Raw genomic sequence first — 22966 nt, forward strand, 5'->3', positions numbered from 1 at the left:
TGTCTTTACCTAAGGGGATCAACCTGAAGACCTGTAAGAAGAGTATCGTAAGCCTCCTCATATTGTTCTAGCTGCAGATTAATAGCAAAAGTGCATATCACCAAAAATGAAATCATGTCAGACTAATAAACAATTAAATATACATTAAAAAAAGTAATAACTTCATGGCTTAATATTTTTCCCAAGTCTAAGAAAGGTTCTATAGACAAGGTAGCAAGATGGGTCAAATCATCATTCCATAGGATATTCACAGTTAAAAAAGTTAACAGGATCTTATTTCACTTTTTTTTTTTTAAATTGTACATTTTCTCTTGGTATTGAGTTGCTTGATGGAGATTGGCTAGTTTTGTTAGCCACTTCTCTTTGATACGTGCAGAACCTCTCATTCACAAGGTATGGTTTTTTTAATTCTTAATACAATATATTATTTAACACATACTACACAATAATGCTATGCTTGAAAGTTTAAAATTCACTGGTACAAACAGTATGTTTTCCTTTTCCCCTTAGGCTGATACAGAGCTGAAGGTTTACTCAAGGAGGCACAAGGGCCATCAGACAGACCCGATTTAGCTGTGCTTAAAATGGCTCACTCGTAGGCTACTAAGACAGCCCACGATGGGCTTTTAAGTCACTTGTTCCAAGTCTGTTTTGTGCCCATTATGGGTTCAAACATGTTATGTTAATTAAGCCCATAACAGGTCCACCTCTTTAAGTTTTAACTAAAACCCCAATAGTCATGTTAGTGGTGAATACCAAATAATAGATCTTTTCCATTGTAATGACTTTCTATTTTGTGTATGGTCCATTTGGGCTGTTATAAATAAAAGAGGGGGAGCTGGCTCCCCACAACTTTGACAAAAGAAAGAACAGTGTCTCTCATGAAGCCATGAAGCTCCTATGGTGATTTAGTAGCAGCCAAAAGTGATGAAGCCTTTGTAGAGGTTGGTGGTGAAGCCGGATGGCCCGGATTGTCTCTCTCTCTTCTACTCTCCTCCTCTTGTTGTTTTGTCCCCTATTACTATTCTGTCAATCAAACTCCAGCAAGGTAATATCGAACTGTTCTTTAAGTTTTCCTTGATTTAATAACCTGTTATAATATCTGTTTGACTAATCATTGCTGCAGGTTTTTATTTCTGTTATTCATCCTCAGTTCTTCAGATCAGAGTTTTCTGATCTGTTGACTTGGTTATCAGACCACACCTGTACATGTGTGTCTGATCTTGTGCCCTTACTCCATAGTGTTCTGTCCATCGTATGCTCACCGCTCTCTGTTGTTACTGCAGTGTTTCGAATACTATTCTGTCACTTGATATTTTTGGCTGCAGGAAATAACTTGCTAAGTTGCTATTTGGGCAAAATCCAAACCTTGGATTGACTCTCACTTCTAGTATATTGTTCCTCCTTGTTAGCACTTCTACTGTCTTTAATTTTGTGTTCATCAGTCTAGCCAATTGGAAGTTCGGTCAAATTTTTGCTAGTTGCTAATTCTGATGCTAACTTTCTAATTCTGTTATGTGACATTACAGCAGATCCCACCCTTGGATCTGTTCAATTTTCGGAGGGACTGATCACCCTAGTAAGGATATTATCTGATTCACTCTTCAGATCCATCCGACCGTTAGATTCTGTTTTATTTAATGTTTCGTATTCTGCTATATTGTGTTTGATTTGGATCATTGTGATTCAGTCTTTATGGGTTTGTGTTCTATTAACCTTATCTTTCCTAAATTTTAAAAAAATTTCAAACCGAAACAGAAAATTTTTTCCCTACTTATATGAATTTTCTGTAATTCAAAAAATTAATAATAAAATCCAGAAATTAAAGTAATTAATTTTTTGTCAGAAAAAAAAAATCGACTCCATGAGACCTTAGATCGGCCAACGGTGTCCAACAAATATAAAATTGAACTCCAAACACTAAGCATTAACCCTATTTTTTGAAAATTTTGTTGCAAGAAAATCATTTTTTTTTCAGAAATTTAAAAAAAAAAGTTGTTAGAATAATTAGTTCAACCCGATAGGGGTATACTTGTCCTTTTTTATGTTTATGTTTATTCTCTTAGCTGATTCTTATTTAGGTATTCCTAGTCTGAATTGGCAAGGGTAGTTTTCCTATTCCTAGTAGGCTTTCCCATTCCTAGTAGGATTATTGTAACTCTTTGAATATAAATAAAGGGGCTTGGTGATCCATATTGATCACTTAAGCATTGAGTTCTACAGGGCTTCTAACATGGCATCAGAGCAAAATCTGATCTAGGAAGGAGTTCTCAAAGTTTTTTTTTCTTTTTTTCTTCTTCCCCCCTCCCACGGTTTCTCGTTTCTCCCTTCTCCACCACTCTCGGCTCCTCTCTTTCACTCAGGGCAGCACCTATGAGGAGATCTAATGGAGATTTAGATGCTGCCCTCAACTTCACCTCATTGAAGACTGAAGATTACAGGTGTGACCTACTGCCGGCAGATTCCCTCCATCATTGGAGATCGTGTTCTTCCCCCAAAAGCTTAAGATCGATTTCTGCTTTTTCCTGGAGATTAGTTCCTGCTATTCCTGGTACACACCCCTTCCTGTTTGAAGACTGCAGCATTGGATCAAGTCAAAGACAGATTCAGCTCTGCGATTTCTCTCCAAACAGTTTTTTGGCCCAATTTCCTGAAATTAGGGCTTCTTATTGGCTCATCAGAATCAGCTCATAATTTGAGGACTTGTTCTCTACTACAAGAGGGAACCTCGGCCTCAGTTTCAGCCTAGTCTGACGGCTGGAATTTCTAGAAATTCAAAAACCAGTTCTCTGCTCGATTCTGATAACTGCCCTGCTAGGGTTTTCTATTTACTCATCAGAAGTTGCTGATTTTTTGAGCCAGAGAATTCGATCCAAGTTTGAGCCTATTCTGACTGTTCAATTTGTGGGAATTTCAAAACCCGTGTCTTCTACACTTTCAACATCATGTCTGATCTTACTTTAGCTGACTCAAATGGATCTGCTCGTCCAGAGTACCTTCCTTTTGCTTCTCCCACTAAACTAGATGGGACTAATTATTTGAAGTGGTCAAGGTCTACCTACCTTACTATTGTTGGCCGTGGCTATACAGGACACCTTACAGGCAGCCTTCCCAAACCTGTTGAAGAAGGACTTGCCCTGACTTGGTGGTTATCTAATGACTCTATGGTAATGTCCTATCTTATACATTCTATGCATTCTTCCATTGCACCCGGTTATCTTCTCCTTGACACTGCTGCCCAGATATGGAAGGCCGCAAAGGATACTTATTCCGAGGTTGAGAATGATGCTCAGGTATATGAGTTAAGAAAAAAAATTCATGACACTAAACAAAATGAGTTGACTATCTCTCAATACTATGCTGAACTTCGCAAGTGCTGGCAAGAACTTGATCATTACTCTAATTATCAGCCCACTACTGCCAATGACATTGCTGCATACAGGAAGCATGTCGATAAAATTAGGGTTTATGATTTTTGGCTAGCCTTAATGTTGAATACTATCCAATTAGGGTTCATATTCTCAGCAAGGATCCCTTCCCTACAGTGGAACAGTCCTATGCATTGGTTCATATTGAAGATCGACGACGTGCGGCTATGCTTAATACTACACCTCCAGATCAATCAACTCTACACACTGGGACTGGTTCTACTCCTCCTATTGCTGGAAATTCTAAGTCTGAAAAGGCAGCAGTCAAATGTGATCATTGCTGTAAGTTGTGGCACACTAAGGCCACATGTTGGAAGATACATGGAAAACCAGCCGACTTTGAAGCTAAGCGTGCTGCCCAAAAATCGAAAAACAAAGCTAATCATATTGAGGCTGTCACTACTACTCCTCCTACTAACACTGGACTATCCAAGGATGAACTTCAGGCTTTCCGTCGTATGTTACAGGCTTCCGCTACTTCTACTACATTGACTCCTGCCAGTTCTTCCAGCCCTCCAGGTTCAAATTTAGCCCACTCAGGTATTTCTTTTGCTGGTCATTGTGCATCGGTAGTCTCTTCTCCTTGGATCATAAACTCCAGTGCCACTGATCATATGACTGGATCCTCCAGCCTATTTCATCGTTATTCTCCTACTTCTTGTAAAGATAAAGTCTGAGTGGCTAATGGTTTTCTCTCTTTTGTCTCTGGGAAAGGATCTATCAGTTGCTCTCCTTCTCTAAATTTATCATCTGTTTTACATATCCCTAAATTTACCACTAATCTTCTTTCCATCAATAGTTTTACCCGTGATTTAAATTGCAAAGTAACTTTTTTCCCTTCACATTGTGTTTTTCAGGATCTCGCAACGGGGGTGACGATTGGATGTGGTAAGATGAATGGTGGATTGTACCTGCTTGATAATGGGAGTCCTACTTCACCACCACCACTTCCTTCTCCTCTTCATCAAAGCTCATTAGTCTCTTCTGAACTTCAATAATGGCATAAAAGACTAGGTCATCCCCCTTTAGGCACATTATCTTTTTTATTTCCAGCTTTAGTTAAAGAGTGTAATAAGGATGAATTTTTTTGTGAGGCCTGTGTTTTGGCCAAACAACATCGTTCCACTTATTCTATTTCTAATAAGAAATTCTTCTCCTTTTAATCTTGTTCATTCTGATGTTTGGGGACCTAGCCGAAAACCTTCTCTCAAAGGCCATCGTTGATTTGTTTCTTTTATTGATTGTTATTCTAGGAGTACATGGGTTTATTTAATACATAACAAAAGTGATGTCTTCTCCTGTTTTCAAAATTTTCATAAGATGGTTCAGACTCAATACAATGCCACTCTCAAGATATTACGGAGTGACAATGGCAAAGAATATATGGATGGTCGGTTCCAACACTATCTTGTTGCCCATGGAATCCTCCATCAGACCAGTTGTGTCGATACCCCAGCCCAAAATAGTATGGCTGAAAAGAAAAACTGCCACCTCCTTAAGGTGTCTCGGGCTATTATGCTTGCTATTCTGTTCCTTCCCAATATTGGGGAGATGCTGTCCTTACTGCAGCCTATCTCATTAATAGGCTGCCTACCCGAGTCCTTGACTCACAAACCCCTACTACTTTATTACAGGGATATTCCTCCTTTGTCGTTCCACCTAAGGTTTTTGGTTGTGTCTGTTATGCTAGGGATACCAGATCCCCAGGCAAACTTGAACCCCGTGGCGTTCGTTGTATTTTCTTAGGATATTATTCTCCATCCCAAAAGGGTTATAAATGTTATCACCCCCCCACCCGTCATACCTTGGTCAGTATGGATGTTATCTTTCATGAAGCTCTCTCCTATTATCCATCTACACCTCTTCAGGGGGAGACTTTCAGGGAAGATGTGTTGGTTGAGCTTCATGTACAGAACTAACCGAATATTGACCCCACCCCTCTTAAGCCTTCTGCTCCTCCCCTCCCTCCTACTGAAGACAGAGAGGATATTCCCTAGGGGGAGAACTTAGATGATGCTGACAATCCTATTGCTGAAAATCCCCTTCAGGAGGAGTTGACTCCAGTCCAACAAACCATTAGGGAATTTCAGAAGAAAATTAATGATTCTAATCTCAAAACCTACCATAGGGGACATTCCAAAAGAACGCTGCTACCATCCACTGCAGCACCAGTACCAATCCAGTTGCCGGCCCTGGAACCAGGTCGTTCTCCAGGTAACATCTCTTCTCCTTCTTCTCCTGACTTACCTATTGCTCATTGCAAAGGTATTCGGGCTTGTACTCAGCATCCTATTTCTTATGTAGTCTCTTATCCCTTTCTCCATCCTTCCGTACGTTTGTCTCTTCTCTTTCTTCTGTTCAAATTCCCCAAAATTGGTAGGAAGCTTTTAAAGATGGAAAGTAAAAGGCAGCAATGATGGAAGAAATGAAAGCCTTACAAAAGAATGATACATGGGAGCTTGTGGTTCTTCCTCCAAGAAAGAAACCAGTTGGATGTAAGTGGGTGTTTTTGGTGAAACAGAAGGTAGATGGCACTGTAGATCGATATAAAGCACGATTGGTGGCAAAGGAATTTACTCAGATTTATGGGATCGACTATCAAGAGACCTTTGCATCAGTTGCAAAGCTGAACACTGTCAGAGTACTACTATCTTGTGCAGTAAATCTGGGATGGGAATTACAGCAGTTACATGTGAAGAATGCCTTCCTCCATGGAGAGCTTGAGGAGGAAGTGTATATGGATATTCCACCGGGTTTCTCATGTAATAAAACCAGAGGCAAAGTGTGTAAATTGAAGCGTGCTTTATACGGGCTGAAGCAGTCACCCCGTGCATGGTTTGGACGGTTTCACAAGGCTATGGTTTCGGTGGGTTATAAGCAAAGTAATGCTGATCATACCCTGTTTATAAAAAGGAATGGTGAAAAAATAACCATTCTAAAAGTTTATCTGGATGACATTGTGGTCACCGGGATGATAATAATGAGATCAGCAAATTGAAGACTTGGCCAAGAATTTGAAATAAAAGATCTGGGAAACCTTAAGTACTTTCTAGGGATAGAAGTTACTCGATCTTCTAAGGGCATCGTTCTTTCTCAAAGGAAGTACATCCTAGATTTGCTGACCGAGACTGGAATGTTAGGGTGTCATCCTTCTGATACACCTATGGAAGCTACTACATGGCTTAAAGAAAAGGAGGATGAACCTATTGACAAAGGTCCTTATCAGAGATTGGTCGGCAAGCTTATTTATCTATCTCATACACGACCAGATATAGCCGTCGCTGTGAGTATGGTAAGTCAGTTCATGCATGATCCTCATTCTTCTCACATGGATGTTGTTCTTCGAATTCTCCGTTACTTGAAGTTAGTCCTGGGAAAAGAAATTCTTCTGTCTCCGAATGGACATCTTTGTATCGAAGCATATACTGATGCTGATTAGGCTGGATCCTCTGATAGGAAGTTCGTCTCTGGCTATTGCTCGTTTGTTGGTGGAAACCTTGTTACATGGCGTAGTAAAAAGCAGAACGTAGTGGCAAGGTCTAGTGCTGAGGCAGAATTTTGTGCTATGGCACTGAATTGCTATGGCTCAAAGGCTTATTGCAAGATCTTGGTGTGCCTGTCCGTCTTCCCATGATGTTGTATTGTGACAACAAGGCTGCCATTAGTATTGCTCACAATCCTGTTCAGCATGATCGTACAAAGAATGTGGAGGTTGATAGGCACTTTATCAAAGAAAAGTTGGAAGACGGGTTGATCTGTGTTCCTTTTGTGCAGTCTGCTGACCAACTAGCTTATGTGTTCACTAAAGGATTAAGTGGAAAAGTTTTTCATCCTATTCTTGTCAAGTTCTGCATGTTTGATATTTATGCTCCAACTTGAGGGGGAGTGTTAGAATAATTAGTTCTACCCGATAGGGGTATACTTGTCCTTTTTTATGTTTATGTTTATTCTCCCTTAGCTGATTCTTATTTAGGTATTCCTAGTCTGAATTGGCAAGGGTAGTTTTCCTATTCCTAGTAGGATTAGGAAAGCTTTCCTATTCCTAGTAGGAATATTGTAACTCTTTGAATATAAATAAAGGGGCATGGTAATCCATATTGATCACTTAAGCATTCAGTTCTACAGGGCTTCTAACAAAAGTTTTAAATCAGAAAATAATTTCTGGATACGTGAAGTCATATCTCGGGCTACGGTGTGTACCATATAAAAAATTGAAGGCCAACCACCAAGTATTTATCCTATGTTTTCCAAAAATTACTTTTTGGGAAAAGTAATATACCTCCAACTTTGAATCTTGCACAAATCTTCCAACAACACATCAAATCGTCACTTCCAGTGTGTTCCTCTACCGCACAAGTACTTGTTCCAACCTTGTACAGCAGTGATTTGGCCTAGAAATCACAAAAACCAGGTTTTCCTCCCTTCTCTGGTGAATTGGGGGCCTGACTTTCTATCCTTTTGGAATTTTATTTTTTAACTATTTTTATTAGATTCAAATAGGGGGGTATTTGCTTATTTATGAATAATATAACATTTACTTAAATGATATTTGGCATAAATAAGTGTTTGTCCTGGTTTCAAGCCAGGCTTCCTCAAGTTTCGATAGGGATAAAGTGAATTTATATAGGTGTTTAGGTCGAAACTTGCAAAATTACCGAAATATGAATTATTTCGGTCGAAACTTGATCGAAACATGTCAAAACCATGGATTTTTTTTTAACTCCCAGCATATCTAGCATAAATAAGTGTTTGTCCTAGTTTTGAGCCAGGTTTCCTCAAGTTTCGATGGGATAAATGAATTTATACAGGTGTTCAGGTCAAAACTTGCGAAATTTCCGAAATATGGACTGTTTCGGTCAAAACTTGGTCGAAATAGGTCAAAACCGTGGATTTTTTTAACTCCTATCAAATCTCTTCTCGGACTCCTGCAAAACCTAGATTTGTTTCCATGGAGATACCTGAGTGCACAAAGTTGGAGGCACAAGAGATCAAACCAGAGGTGGCAGAGGCAGCAGGAGACGGTGCGGATGAAGAAGTGGGTTCCAGCCTGGACATCAGTTGACGGAGAACGAGTAACTCATCCAGAGAAAATTGACCCTTGGTAGGTGCAGGAGGAGTCACTTCAGTGTGGTGTGCATGAGCAGGGTCCAAACCACCACATCCACGGGTAGCGATGGAGGTGGGACGGCCGTGTAGCTTCCAACAATATTCCTTAGAATGGTGTTCCTTCCCACAATACTCACATTTCACAGGGTCACAATCAAATGAAGAAGAACGATCAGTAGAGCAGGCGGAACCACCTTGGAACTGAGACCCAGAGCCTGAGCCAATGTATAGGTCAGATTCTCCTGGGAAACTGGCTGAAACATGGCTGTACGCTGATTCTGCTCAAGCTGAACATGGGCATAAGATTGCTCCAAGGAAGAAAAAGGGTCCCAAATGAGAACCTGGGATCGTATGTGATCATACTCCATATTCAGTCCGACCAAAAAGTCATAAACACAAATCATATCCTCACGTTTCTTGAAACTAGCAGCATCAGTAGGACATGCAGCCCAAAAGGTCTCATAAAAGTCGAGTTCCTGCCACATGCTATGCAACTCAGAATAGTATTAGGACATAGACATCTCCTTCTGGGTGATCCCATTAATCCTCTAACGCAACTCATATATCTGGGCTGCATTTCCAACCTGGGAATATGTCTCCTTGGCAGCCTTCAATATCTTCTCAGTAGAGTCAAAGAGAAGATAACCACGGGCAATAGAGGGTTGCATAAAGTTGATCAAGAATGACATGACAACAGAGTCATCAGAGATCGACTTATGTAACTTAGGACCAGCAGTCATAGGCTTTGCAACATCACCCATAAGGTATCAGGTGAGGCAACGGGCAGCAATAGAAAGGAAGCAGGACCTTGACCATATCAAATAGTTGCTGCCATCCAACTTGATGGAGCTAACAGGGAAGGAGCTAAACTCGCTGTGGGGGCTGCAACTCATTCCTTCAGTGGGAGTAGAGAGGGTACTATCGCCGGACATGGCTGTTGATCAAAAGGTAAGCCCTACTACTCACTACAGCAAGATAAAAGGGTAAAAAGGCTGTAGCAAAGGAGCATCACAGGGAGAGACCCCAGCGAACAATGAATTGCTGGTTCAGACCATAAAGAACAAATCAACCACAAAAAGGGATCCTTGATGGGAAAAAGAGAACCACCGAGGGTTAGGTCATGTAGGAAGATCAAGAAAAAAGGAAAAAAGAAGGGAGAAGGAGGCAGTGATTGGGAGATTGACAAAGAGAAGATCGAGAAGAAAAGGAGAGAGAGAGAGAGACAGAAGCTGTGAATGGAGAGAAAGGGTGGCAGTGGTGGTGGGGGGTCACTGTGGCAGTGGCGGCATAGATTTTAGGGTGGGAATCCCAAGACTGGTTCCCTCCATAGATCGAGAACTCGCGAGATCTTGCCAAGTTTCTCGGTTTTTTGAAAAGCTGAGACGAGACTGCCTGCGAGTCTCAAAAGTGCAATATCTCGGCGAGATCTCGGATCTCGGTTTGGATCTCGGTTTCGACCCTTTTTTTAACCCACCTACCACTTAAATACCTTACCTAACTTGCCAAAACTCGACATATCTCGGCGAGATCTCGGATTGACCCAAAGTTGAGGCTTCGAGTTGGAAAAAAACAATTGCACCAACTCGGCGAGATCTCGACTCATCTCGGTTTTTCCAAGAGCCGAGTTGGTACCAAGACCTGAGTTTTAGTACCTTGGTTCCCGCTCTGATAGCATATTGAAAAATGTTGGAGAGAATAATAACTTGTATCCCCAGAGATCACGGCCAGTTCTATTTATAATAAAGGAGAAAAGGACAAAATTACAAGTATACCCTTAGGGCAGAATATACCTACAAGTATACCCACCCAAATTACAACATTTTTTCCTTGAATTTCGGAGCTTTACTTTATCACTTTGACTACTCCATATCAGCTGAAACTCGACATGTGAGCAGGCAAACTTGGGGTCTACCAGTACACAAATTTCAGCTCCTGCCACATGGCAGATATTTATGCCGGTCTAGAGATACCCTATAGACTTGCTAGACTAGAGAAACTTCTTCAAATATGTAACTTAAACATCAAAATCTTAACTTCAAATTCTGTGTGGCTAATAGATCACAATCTTGACCAAGCATTTGATATATCTCCAACTCCAGAATATCTATCCACAACTTTGTCTCTATAATATGAATATCAATCCACCTTAAAATATAATAACCAATTTTGCCTTAGCAAATTTTTTATTTTCCGTTTCTTTTCCATACATTAATTAAGAAATGGATAAATATTAAATGACTGACAATGTACAATGATTTCCCATTGGGACCTTCTTAATGCAACAACTAGGCATCTTCCAATTTGACTCAAAACCAAATCATCTGTCTTTACTCCTCAATCAATGAGGTTCATCCATCAAAGGATCATCTTTTCATTTATTTCCAAATTATAATTCGATAGCAGTCAGCCCATACCAATGACTCTATTGTGATTGTTAATATTTTAAGTCTCTGACGGCACTACCCTTGTTTGAGCATACAACAGTCCAGAACAAATAGGCTTCCTATAAATGATGACCAAGTGAATATGCATACTCATAAAAACATTCATATACTATGTAAGAATGAGGATCATTTTAGCAATATCTGAATCCTTTAAACAGATTCAAGGAACCAAACTGCTTACCTTGCTTCAATCTTACTGTCATACAAAAATGTAAAATTAAATCCTTGCATCATCCAAGACTAAGAATAACAAGGAATTCGTGAAGGGAAGAAAGAAAATGAGATTTTGATCATAACAGGATCACCTTGATAATCATGTACAGTGTACCTATTTACCACAAATAACAAAAACACAAAGGAAATAACTAAATGTATCTTACCAAAATGAGAGCTTTAGCCTTTAGAAAGTATGATTTTGGCGAATTACTTTGAATGCTCATCACCTTCTCCGCATCCTTCAATGCAAGCTGAAATGATGGTTGGCAGGGGGGTGAATTTTAGAGTGCACACCTTGATTAGACAATAGGAAAAACAGAACAAAATTCTTTCAGCATACAAGGAAAGATGGAAGTGACAGTGCATACTTCAGCATGCGTTGTAGGATCCAGTCCATTCAATGGGCTATATTCAGAAGCAGTTGCAGGTCTATCTCTCAGGAATTGACTCATCCTGGTACACGGAAGATGTTGTCAGCTGGCAATTCAATCAAATGACTTAAACACCAACTCAACGTTAAAATTCAGGGCAAAATAACCTTTGAGCTGCCCACCTAGGAAGGCCTTCCTGCACAGCCCACCCTCACTGTGCCACATGGACAAAAAATGGGCTATTCAGTTTCAGACCATTGGGTAGAGGTCCAGATTAGTCACGTGTCAAAATTTCAGCGCCTAATTCAATCAAATACCCCCCATGTATTCGCATGCATCCCCCTGTATATCCATGAACATCTATGGCATTCCGACCACTATTGTTCATCCTCCCACGGTCCTACTTTCAAAGCTCTGTTCTGCCACTTGGCAAATTCTGTTTGGGCTGAAATTTGAATGTGAGCAGGGGTCCTTAGAGTCTACCTGTTCAAAAATTGTGGCCCTTACTGAGCAACCACATGGCAGATTTTGGGCCACCTAGAAGGGTTTTCTTGTATGGGCCATGCAGGATACACGGACTCAGAATTTGTATTAGCATCATTTCTAAAAATATGGCACTCAGAAAATCAAAAGCAAAGGAACAATGGAGTTGGATGGAATAGGAATAATTGTAGGGGGTACGATGTCCTGTATTTTGTCGCTTGCATAAGTGGGCTGATTCCGAATGATCGTTAAGAGGCCAAGGGTCCGAAGGGCCCGCGAATTTTTTAAGGGTTATATAGGTATTTCGGTAAATTTCCTGTACAGAGTTTCACTATATATTTGTAGTGAGGGTTCTATCTCTAAAATCAATCTGAGATAGGTGTGAGGACGAGTGGCTGTAATCCTATTCTCCATTGATAGTGAAACAGGTCTTATCTCACCGTGGCCGTAGGCAATCTTGCCGAACCACGCAAATCCTTGTGTTCGATTGTGTCATTGTTTGTTTGCGACTTCCATTCGTCTCCTGCATCATTTTAGGTTTCCGTTTTGTCTACAAACATAATAACAGAAGAAAAGCTCACCTGCTAAAAGCAACACTTCGGTTGCTGAGAATAATAGGATCTCCTGGCTTTAAGTTATGAGCTTTAGAATAAGAATTGATTGCCTAAATAAGAAACATCACTTTAGTAATTCAGTCAGGAATATAATAGATAGGAACAAAATATGCATGTTTATTTAGCCATCATTCAAAATGTTTTTATTGGCATTATGCCTTACTGACTGACCACTAAGAAATTGTGTTAGTAGTGTTGTAGGAATTAAACATCTGTCACTCCAAAACATATATCAGATAAAAGTCACCTACATTCATAAAGAATGAAAAGAAAAGCTCATAACATCAGCAAAACTGAGTTTTCCAGAGGAAAATAATGGAATTGTGCATTAGGGATAGAAATGGCATCACCGGTAATTCAACATTCAAGGGTCAGTGAATCAAAATTTCATAAGACATATGTTGAACATGTGCTCCAACTAAAGGTTAAAAAATATGAACAATAAGGATGAAATCATAAAACTGGAACCATTTTATTTTGGCCTAGCCAATCTTATACAAATCGTAAGTCAGATAGTGATTTTAGCAACTTATAACCAAATTGTTATATGATGCATGCCCATCATGTGATTTTTAAATTTGAAATTTTGTTGATTGTCAAATTTCATGTGGTCAAGTCCTATAGTCCTATTGTACCTGCTACTTGTAAACCAATTAGAAATTTTAAACCCTAAACTTGTTCAATTTCATTACAATCAATACATCACACTTTTCGTCAATCAAGTGAAACCTTAAAAAAAAATCCCCAGCCCCAACCCTAGAACTGTTAGTTAGAGTTATATACCAACAAACCCAGAGTAAAACTTATTTATTGCCTCAATTTCTGAACCTAAAATATTCTTGAGTTCTTATTATTCGTATATCTTTCAACCCCAATTTCCCTAATGTTTCTTGCGCCAATATCCCCTAACATTAAAACCCTGTATCTTGGACCTTCGTTGAACTATATTAGATATTTCCCCTCCAGAATTGATCAAATTAGTTCACCAAATTCCTAAACCTTCATCCCAGTCAATGAGGTTGAACTAAACCATAGTTTTCGCTTCAACATCGATACCATTACCAATGGTTGGTTGATACTCATTTGACTCTACCAATATGATGACTTGCTGTCACTTGCTACAGAGACATTATCTTCCAGACCCAAATTCAGATCCTTCCATTTTTGGTACTTAAATCCTACCACATCAACTAAAGTTCCATATATCAATAGTTGAAAAATAGAAAGAGTCTATAATTACTTTGGCATTCTAACACATTGCCTCTAGCTAATACCAATAGGGTTCATTTGCTTTCTTAAGCATAGCCATTGTACATCACCACCTGTGCTCTTCGACAGCATCTTCGTATGCTTCACAATACTCAACACCCACAAGGTAACTCTAGGCATCTGAAAGCTTAGCTACAGTATAAATCTAAAGGAATTACAAAGTAAAACCTCTAATTCTGCTAGTCTTGCTCGAAAAGATAACTAAAAGGGAGTATAGAAGGCTATATGGTCCAGGTTTGCTCTTAAATTTAACAGCAACAGACTATTTGAGAGACAAACCAGTAAGTTTGGAACCACTACAGTTACAGGTTATGTTAAACCTTAGAATTTTATAGCTGATCTTGGTACTTTGTAATTTTGAGCTCCGAGTACAAAAGCATATCCTCATCGTATCAGTAAGTTTTGTAACTTCTTATCAGGTAAAGCTGTGCAAAAAGCACACTTTGTTCAAATCATTGATGTTCTCTTTTGAAATGACTTAAGTTGTGCAATTGATAACCTTTTCCCCCAATCCCATAGAGAAGTTTACAGATGACTTCACCAAACTCGAGAGAGCAGAAAAAATATCGATAAGAAGAAGAGGAAAGGAGAGTCAACAAAAGCGTAATTGAATTCAATTAAACATGGAGGAAGAAGTTCAGAGCCTCACATCTTGGAATTTATTTTCTCGAAATTCTTTATTGCCTTTCTGGATCAGATTGAAAACCTGATTAAATCGATCCCACGACATGCCGTCCTGTCCTTCATTTTCCTGCAATTATCACGACAATTCTCCGCTTCATATTCCAAACACTACAAAAAGAATCCCCGTAAAACCAACCAGCAATCAGACCAAAGATGGTGATGAAAAGAGGGGATAGCTCACCAAGACGAACTCTACGATATCGTCGAAACCGCTAGAAGTTCCAGAAAATGAAGAAGCGTTCACAGCCATAAGGGATCGATTACAGTACAAGTACGAGCAAACTTAATTAGAGCTTACAAAAAAGAGAATCGAAACCGATAGATGTAACTGCATAGACGAAATGAAGAAATTTGAAGGAGCTTCGTGTTCTTCCGTGTGTCCCCCATTTTTACACGGACCACATTTGGAGACGTGTTCCCTCGCTGTCGCTTCCAACTTTAATCTCTTCTCTCTATCTATTCGTTTCCGGTGTCGCTATTACAAAAGAACCTCGACGATTTCAGTAAAAAATTCTCAACGATTTCTTTCTATTTCACAGCGTGTCGTTTTGGCGGCAGTTTCAATCGGAACTCGGAAACAGTCGAAGAGCCGATAAAAGGGTTTCAAAATGGAACCGAAACCGAATGCCCAAATCGGAACCGCCTATTTACGAGCGAATCGAACCGCACTACATAAAATTGATTCGATTTTGATTTCATAGGTCTCTTCTAGGTTCGGTTTGGACTTGCACCGTAAAACCGCAGTTCTAATCAAATGGGAACCAGAAAAACTGAATAAAAATTAGTACCACACCCGAATACTAATCCATATATCAATTGGGTTAATTAATAAAATAATGATTAATACAAAAAAAAAAATGTCTTCGGATTATATATATCAAGTACGAACTGAAAACGATGGGTCATATTAAAATTTTTGCTAATGGAAGAAATAGTTTGTTTATCATGTGAGAGTCGAGAAAAAAGAAAAAGAAACAAAGGACAAGAAAGGAAAAGAACGGGTGACGTTTGGATGAGAATATGAGATTGGATGATTTTTTTATCACATAGGCGTGGGAAATAGGATGAATGGGGGAGATCGGGAAATAATGGAGAAACACAGGAATATATAGGATTTGAAAAGTTGAGGTTGTCTTCATTATCGTTTCTTAAAATCGACACTACAAAGTACAAACTGCATGTAAAATTGATTGTGAATCGGATAATGAAAACCGAATAAAAATTAATAAAAGCGGACCATATACAAAACGATTCTGCTTTTGGTTGATTTCTATCCGGTTCGATTTTGATTTCACATTGTCAAAATGTAAACTGCATTACAACCGGACCGAATAATCAGAACTGCATCGATTGACAACCTTGCAGATCTAATCTAATCTATGTATGGTTAGTGGCATACGTCATCTAGGCCGCCTCCCGTTCAGCGGATAGCTGGAAATATCAAAGGTGAGGCCTACCTATTGCGGGGGAAAACCTTCGATGCCCGGTTCGCCCACGGATGAGCCTGCAAAAACCAAGCGATGAGCACAAGAGAGCCGGTGTGGCTTCGACCTAGGACTCTCCGATGCTCAAGTCAGGTCTCCAATGCAACAGCGTAACTGCGTAGTAAAAGCCAGATGAGGAATGGTGCTCCATACCTGGGTAATTATAGAGTGAGGATGAGATGAGGCGGTTGGGAGAGACCTAGTATGATAGGAGTTCTTCTTTCGGAAGGTTCTCTCGCGTAGAGCGGAGTGGATAGCTATTTTCGGGGTCGGACTCTTATTAAGGTAAGAGTGTGATTCCGTGTTGCGCTGGGATCGTGGCTCGATCCTTATCCCGTGATTCTTGGGATGCGGTGAAGTGGCCCAGAGATCCCCGGTGGGGCGCTATGGCAGCTTCAGTGGAGGAGGGCTCGGCCTCGGAGGTCGGCTTAGGAGGGCGGCATGGTAGGTAAGCCTTGGCCGTTACCTCGGCCTGGGAGGTCGGCCCGAGAGGTTGGTCTCGGTCGTAAGCTCGCCAGGAGTCTATGGCTGACCTATATGAGCTCGGCTCAGAGCTCGGCCTCAGCCACCGGCTAGCTTGCGCGAGTCTGGCTCCGTCAGGTGACTTATCGGAGATGGGGTCTGCCCGATTTCCTGCTCGGCCCAATTCGATTCTCGGACTGAGGTCGGGTCGGCCATGTGGCAGCCTCTGATAGGTGGGGTGTTTTATGCCTCATCACAGGCCCCCCACTCATCAGGGGTCGGCTCGGCACTGATGAGTGAAGTTTCCAGGTCTGTTTGTCTGGAAGATTTTTGCGGTCGAGCCGAGCTTATTTTTTGCCGCGGATTTGATGTTGCACGGTCTGACGGTTGGGTGTCAGTGCCACGTCAGCAGAGTCATTATGGCAGGCTCGGGAATTCGAAACGTCCTTTGATCGGGCCTTTGAATTATCTTGAGCTCGCTCGGTCGTTGGATCAAGATACAACCCAAGAATTATAAATAGGCGACTCCTAACTATTCATTCTTCACTGCTCTAAGTTATTGACTTCTCGGCAAGCTCGGATTCTTCAGCTCTGTAGCGCTCGGTGTTTACTGGTTCGTGATCAGCTCAGCCTTTGCTTCGTTCGCGCTCAGCTCATCCCTAGCTCTTCTTCAACCAGTAAGTCTTCTCCGCCCAGTATGTCAGTTGGTAGTAGTCCCATGGGCGAGCTGTTCAAGCCGAGAGCTCCCCGCTCGTTCTCCCACCATAGACTTGTTGGGCTCGACCTCGGATGAGCTCGATGTAGTGGAGCTTCGTCAGGCCGAGGTGGCCGAGCCTCCGTTACTCTTGGAGTTTGACCACGCGGCCCAACCAATCGCCGCAGACCGAGCCGAGAACTCTGGGTCATCCTCATCCGATGAGGGGTCAAGTGAGGGAGATTCGTCCGAAGTGGGGGTTGACTCGGTAAGCTCGTCCGCTGACGCCCCTGAGCTCGAAGAAGGGAGTGTCGGCACCGTTCCGAGCACGATCACGGAGGCCGACCTCGACTATCTAGGGATGACCTATGCCATCCCCGAGGAATTCAGCTCCGAGCTCCTAACCCCGGGGAGATGGCCTGCTTCATCAGGCCAGACGAGGTGGCTTTGTACGAGATGCCTTTCAAGTACGCGTTCAGGCTCCCCGTCCTCGGCTTGGTGGACCAGATCTTGGACTACTTCCACCTGTCCCCTGGTCAACTGGTGCCAAACTCTTGGCTGGCCGTGTTGGCTTCTATGCCCTATTTTACGAGATGGGCCGAGGTGCAAGCGTGGCGCTTTTCTCTCGGCTCTTCTTCTTGAAGAAGTCTCCCGAGAAGGGGTGGTACTATTTCTGCCGCCGATCTGGGAAGAGTGCGGCCCTGGGCAGCCACAAATTTTTGGTCGGCACGCCGACCTTCAATAAGTATTGGAAGCCTCGTTTTTTCTTTGCTTCCATTCCAATCAGCCCTCTCCGAACCGAGTGGAAGGAGATGAACTTGAACTATGTCAATAGGGTACTACCCCTAACCGAGAATGAGCTGACCTCTCTTGACTTAATCCCCCAGCGCCTGCCCTTTGACGTCCTTTGGCTTCAGGACGAGGGGTTTCTTCAAAGGTGGCACATGACCCCTGGTAGGAGCCCGAGCCGAGCCCTTTTCTGTTGCCGAGCTGACCTCTTCATGTAGTCTTCATTTCTTTTTTAATTTATTTTTGACGTTTGGTTTCTCATACAGTGGTCGGCCATATCCCCCCTATGGATACAGCTCAGCTAAGGGCCGAGACCCTTGCGGACAAAAGGAAGAAAAATGTTGAGAAGAAGTCCCGGGGCGAGTCTTCCAAGGCCCCCAAGGGCAAGGACAAAAGGAAGAAAAATGTTGAGAAGAAGCCCGCCAGACGCTGTGGTTGGCCTTGAGGCCGAGAAGAGTACGGGCCCAGCGGAGTCTTGGAGGAAATGGAAAGGCCGAAAAGGCGAGAGGAGCCCGCCGTAAGATACCAAGCGTCAGAAGGTCTCGGTCAATCTGACGAGTGGTGGCCTTCCGCCCGTGGCTTCACCCCCCAACATCTCCCGATATGTCTTGGGGAGGGCCTCGGCCAGCAACGTTCCTGTGAGGCCGACCTGGCGCCTCTTTCCCGGGGATTCGGCATTGACGTCGGCCGCACATGCCAAGGAATGGCTGGATGCAGGTCGGCTTCCGACTGACAGGGAGAAGCTCGAGGCGCTGTCTGACCCTGAGCTCCTCTCCACCCTGTTTCAGGATTTCAACATGGTAAGTTTCCTGGTCGGCACTTGTGATTAGGTCCGACCTGTGTAGTCTGCCCTGACTTTTGTTCTCATGCTTTTTTACAGGGCTTCACCAAGGCAGTGGAGACCAGGCTTCGCTTTGAGCGGCTCTTGACCGAGAACCACTCCTTGGGCGTCCAGTGCAAGAAGGCCTACCAGGATGCCCAGGATGCCGTTCAAAGGCGTCGGGAGACCCAAGAGAAGCTTACTGCCGCCGAGGCTGAAGTGGAGAGCTCTCAGGCCGAGGTGATCAGGCAGAAAGAGAAGGTCCGGGCTCTACAGGCTCAACTTACCGAGGCGAGGGAGAAGGCCAAGGAGGACCTGGCCATGGCTCGGGACGAGGCGATCAGCGACTATCTCCAATCAAAGGAGTTCGCTGATGTGTGCCACGAGATCAGGAAACCTCCCTTCACCAAAGGCTTTGAGGCAGGCCGGGCTGATCTTTTGGCCAAGATCAAGGCGGTTTATCCCGAGCTCAATCTCTCACATTTTGATGACGACGTGACCACCTTTGTCGGGGAGTTGGGAGATGAGGAGGGAGCCGAGGTCACCCAGGCTCTGCCCCTTGAGGAACCTACACAGGCCGACGTCTTCCCTCTTGACGCTAAACCCCAAGACCCCCTGGCCGAGCTTACCGCCGTGGATACCGCCGAGGTTGCCTCCAAGTCCAACACCAAGGAGATTGAGATGTAAAATTTTGTTTGTTGCTTTTTTTTCTTTTTTTTTTTTGGGGCCAAACTGCCCACCTTGTAACCATGCCGAGCAGTCGGCATATAATGAATGAAAAAATCTATTTTTGTCAGAATTTGTTCAAGTGTTTTAGCTCAGCACTCTTAACCTTCTCTTCCTTGTGTACGTTGTTCCATTTGAGTTTGTGGCCGAACTGTCGAGTCGTTCCGCTAGCCGAGCTTAGGGACTTGTCTATTTTTTACCCATGCTTCACATGGTTGGCGGCTCGGCCATGCCATGCCCGAGGTCAATGTGATTTTCGCTTTGGTTAGTTAATTCGTCATTCCCATTGGTCCGATTGGACAGGCTATCATACAAGTGGACGCGTGGCCGAGCAACCTTCCTGGCCGAGCGTAATGACTTAGCTTAGTTTCAAACTTTGTTAGGCTCGGCCAAAGGGGGAGTTTACTCTTGAGAGGTCGGCCAGGTCTATGAGGACCGGTCTTACGACCTTGCTGCCGACCTATGAGGGTCGGTCTTTGGGGTCAACCGAGTCTATGAGGACCGGTCTTACGACTTGGTTGCCGACCTATGAGGGTCGGTCTTCGAGGTCGGCCAGGTCTATGAGGACCAGTCTTACAACTTTGATTTAGGAGCTTACAAATACGTTAAGTGGTGGAGAAAGACTTTATTTAATTGAATCAAACGTCGGGGCTGAAGCCGAATACAAGTATGCTCAGTTATTGAAAAAACTTCTTCAAATTTTTTGAGTTCCAAGGTCTCAGTACCTTCTTGCCCCCCGGAGTCCGCAAGCGATATGTCCCGGGGCGAATTTGCTTGGAGACTATGTACGGGTCTTCCCAATTTGGTGCTAACTTTCCTTGCTGCCTTGACTGGGATGCGCTAAGCTTTCTGAGGACAAGGTCCCCTTAACGAAAGTGCCGCTCTTTTACTCTTGACTCATAGTACTTTGCCGTCCTCTGTTGGTATGCCGTGTTTCGGAGTAGGGCATTTTCTCAAACTTCGTCGAGGAAGTCAAGGTTGGCTCTCAGCCCATCTTCATAGGTCTTTTCATCGAAGTTGAGCACTCGGTACGACGATGCCATAATTTTGATCGGGGCGAGGGCTTCGGTCCCTTAAGCGAGGCGAAAAGGACTCTCCCCGGTTGGTGTTCTTACTGTCGTCCTATATGCCCATAGGATACTTAGGAGCTCTTCCACCCATCTTCCTTTGGCCTCATCTAACCTTCTCTTAATGTTGGCAAGTAATGTTCGGTTGGACATTTCTACTTGTCCATTTGCTTGCGGATGAGCTACTGAGACGGGTCAGAAGTCAATGTAGAAGTGTTCGCAGAACTCTCGGAAGGCTGGGTTGTTGAATTGTGTGCCATTATCTGTGATGAGCACTTTCGGTAGCCCAAACCGGTAGATGACCTTATCTCAGAAGAATTTCTCCATGTTCTTCTCGGTGATGGTTGCAAGGGGCTCGGCCTCGACCCACTTGGTGAAGTAATCGATCGCCACTGCCATGTACTTCCTGTTTCCCGATGTCGGGGTGAAATCTCTGAGAATATCCATTCCCCACATAGCGAAAGGGATTGGGCTCAGCATTGAGGTCAGCTTTGTTGCTGGTCGGCTCGGGATTGGTGCAAACAGTTGACACTTCTTGCACGTCTTCACATACCTCATAGCCTCTTCTTGCATTCTTGGACAATAGAATCCTTGCCGAAGTATCTTGTATGCAAGAGCTCGGCCACCCATGTGACTCCCGCATATTCCCTCATGCACCTCGGCCAAGGCATACTCGGCTCCCTTCGATCCAAGGCATCGGAGAAGAGGGGCCGAGATTACTCTTTTGTAGGGCACTCCGTCGATCATGGTGTACTTGGCAGCTCGGATCTTGACCTTTCTTACTTCGTCTTGGTTCTCCTGGAGCAAGGCATTCTCCAAGTAGTTGACAATGGGGTCCAACCAGGTCGGCCCGTCCTCTTCAATGTGCTTTACGCTTTCTTCTTGTAAGGAGGGCTTCTCCAAGATTTCTATGTATACTGATCGGCTCAGATATTGGAGGTCGGCCTCGGCCAACTTTGATAAGGAGTCCGCCATGGCGTTCTCTTTTCTCGGTATTCGAGTCATCTCAAAGTGTCAAGTTCGGAAATCAGATCTCGTGCTCGGCTCAGGTAAGCTACCATCCTTTCGTCTTTCGCCTCATAGTCTCCATTGACCTGGTTGACCACGAGTTGGGAGTCTCCTCGCACCTTCAACCGCTTTACGCCCATTGCTTTGCTGACTCGAAGTCCGGCTAGGAGGGCTTCATACTCGGCCTCGTTGTTCGAGGCGGGAAACTTGAACCGCAGGGCATATTGGATCAGAAACCCTTCGGGGCTCACCAGTATCAGGCCGGCCCCTCTTCCTCCAGAGTTGCTTGAGCCATCAACATTCATGGTCCAAGTCGGGTCGGCCGTAGCCCCGACCTCTTTGACTGTCTTTTCTTCCCAGACTTCAAGGTCGGGCACTGTGCATTAGGCGATGAAGTCGGCAAGGGCTTGTCCTTTTATCGCCTTCCTCAGACGATAGCTTATATCGTATTCACTCAGCTCAACCGCCTAGGTGATCAGCCATCCTGAAACGTCGGGTTTGTGCAATATCTTCTTGAGTGGCTGGTCGATCAGTACCGTGATCGGATGAGCTTGGAAGTACGGCCTTAGTTTCCTTGCGACCGTAACAAGAGCGAATGCTACTTTCTCAAACCCGGAGTATCTTGTCTCGGCATCGACAAGAATGTGGCTGATGTAATATATGGGTCTTTGAGTTCGACTTTCTTCCCTAATCAACACCGCGCTGACCGCTATAGGGGTAGCGGCTAAGTAAACTTGAAGCTCCTCTTTTGGCTCGGGTTGGCTGAGAAGAGGCGGGTTCTCCAAATATTTCTTCAGCTCTTCAAAAGCTTCCTGACATTCGTCCAACCAGATAAAGTCCTTCGGGTTTCGGATATTCTTGAGGGCCTTAAAGAACGGTGGACACTTGTTACCCGATCTCGACATGAATCGTGCCAACGCCACCACTCGTCCGTTTAGCCTCTGTACTTCTCGGATCGTCCTTGGAGGGCTCATCTCTTGGATGGCCCTGATTTTTACCGGATTGGCTTCGATGCCTCTGACAGAGACCATGAAGCCGAGGAACTTTCCCAAGGTCACACCGAATACACACTTGGCGGGGTTCAGCTTCATTTGGTTCTTCCTCAATACGCCAAAGGCTTCTTCCAGGTCGACCAAGTGGTGTTCGGCCTTCAAACTTTTCACCAACATGTCGTCCACGTAGACTTCCATGTTTCTTCCGATCTGCTAGTGGAATATATAGTTCACGAGCCGCTGGTATGTCGCTCCGACGTTTTTCAATCCGAACGGCATGACCTTGTAGCAAAAATTTTCTTGGTTAGT

General features: G+C 43.5%; 1 protein-coding gene across 2 annotated transcripts in view; it reads right to left on the minus strand.

Annotated features, from left to right (window-relative positions):
• The window catches only part of LOC122671413 (LON peptidase N-terminal domain and RING finger protein 1), a 34366-nt gene extending 19273 nt beyond the window's left edge, over positions 1-15093 (minus strand). For both annotated transcript variants that reach the window (XR_006334345.1, XM_043868607.1), the window contains exons 1-6: positions 14797-15093; positions 14581-14682; positions 12630-12712; positions 11563-11647; positions 11359-11445; positions 10-71 (exon numbers count right to left, since the gene is read on the minus strand). Coding sequence is in view for 1 of the 2 variants with exons in the window: in XM_043868607.1 (XP_043724542.1) it covers positions 10-71; positions 11359-11445; positions 11563-11647; positions 12630-12712; positions 14581-14682; positions 14797-14865 (488 nt within the window). In the remaining variant the exon portion in view is untranslated. The remainder of the gene's footprint in view (positions 1-9; positions 72-11358; positions 11446-11562; positions 11648-12629; positions 12713-14580; positions 14683-14796) is intronic.
• Between the last annotated feature and the right edge of the window lie 7873 nt (positions 15094-22966).

This window comes from Telopea speciosissima, chromosome 8, assembly GCF_018873765.1.
Source record: "Telopea speciosissima isolate NSW1024214 ecotype Mountain lineage chromosome 8, Tspe_v1, whole genome shotgun sequence".
Classification (NCBI taxonomy): Eukaryota; Viridiplantae; Streptophyta; class Magnoliopsida; order Proteales; family Proteaceae; genus Telopea; species Telopea speciosissima.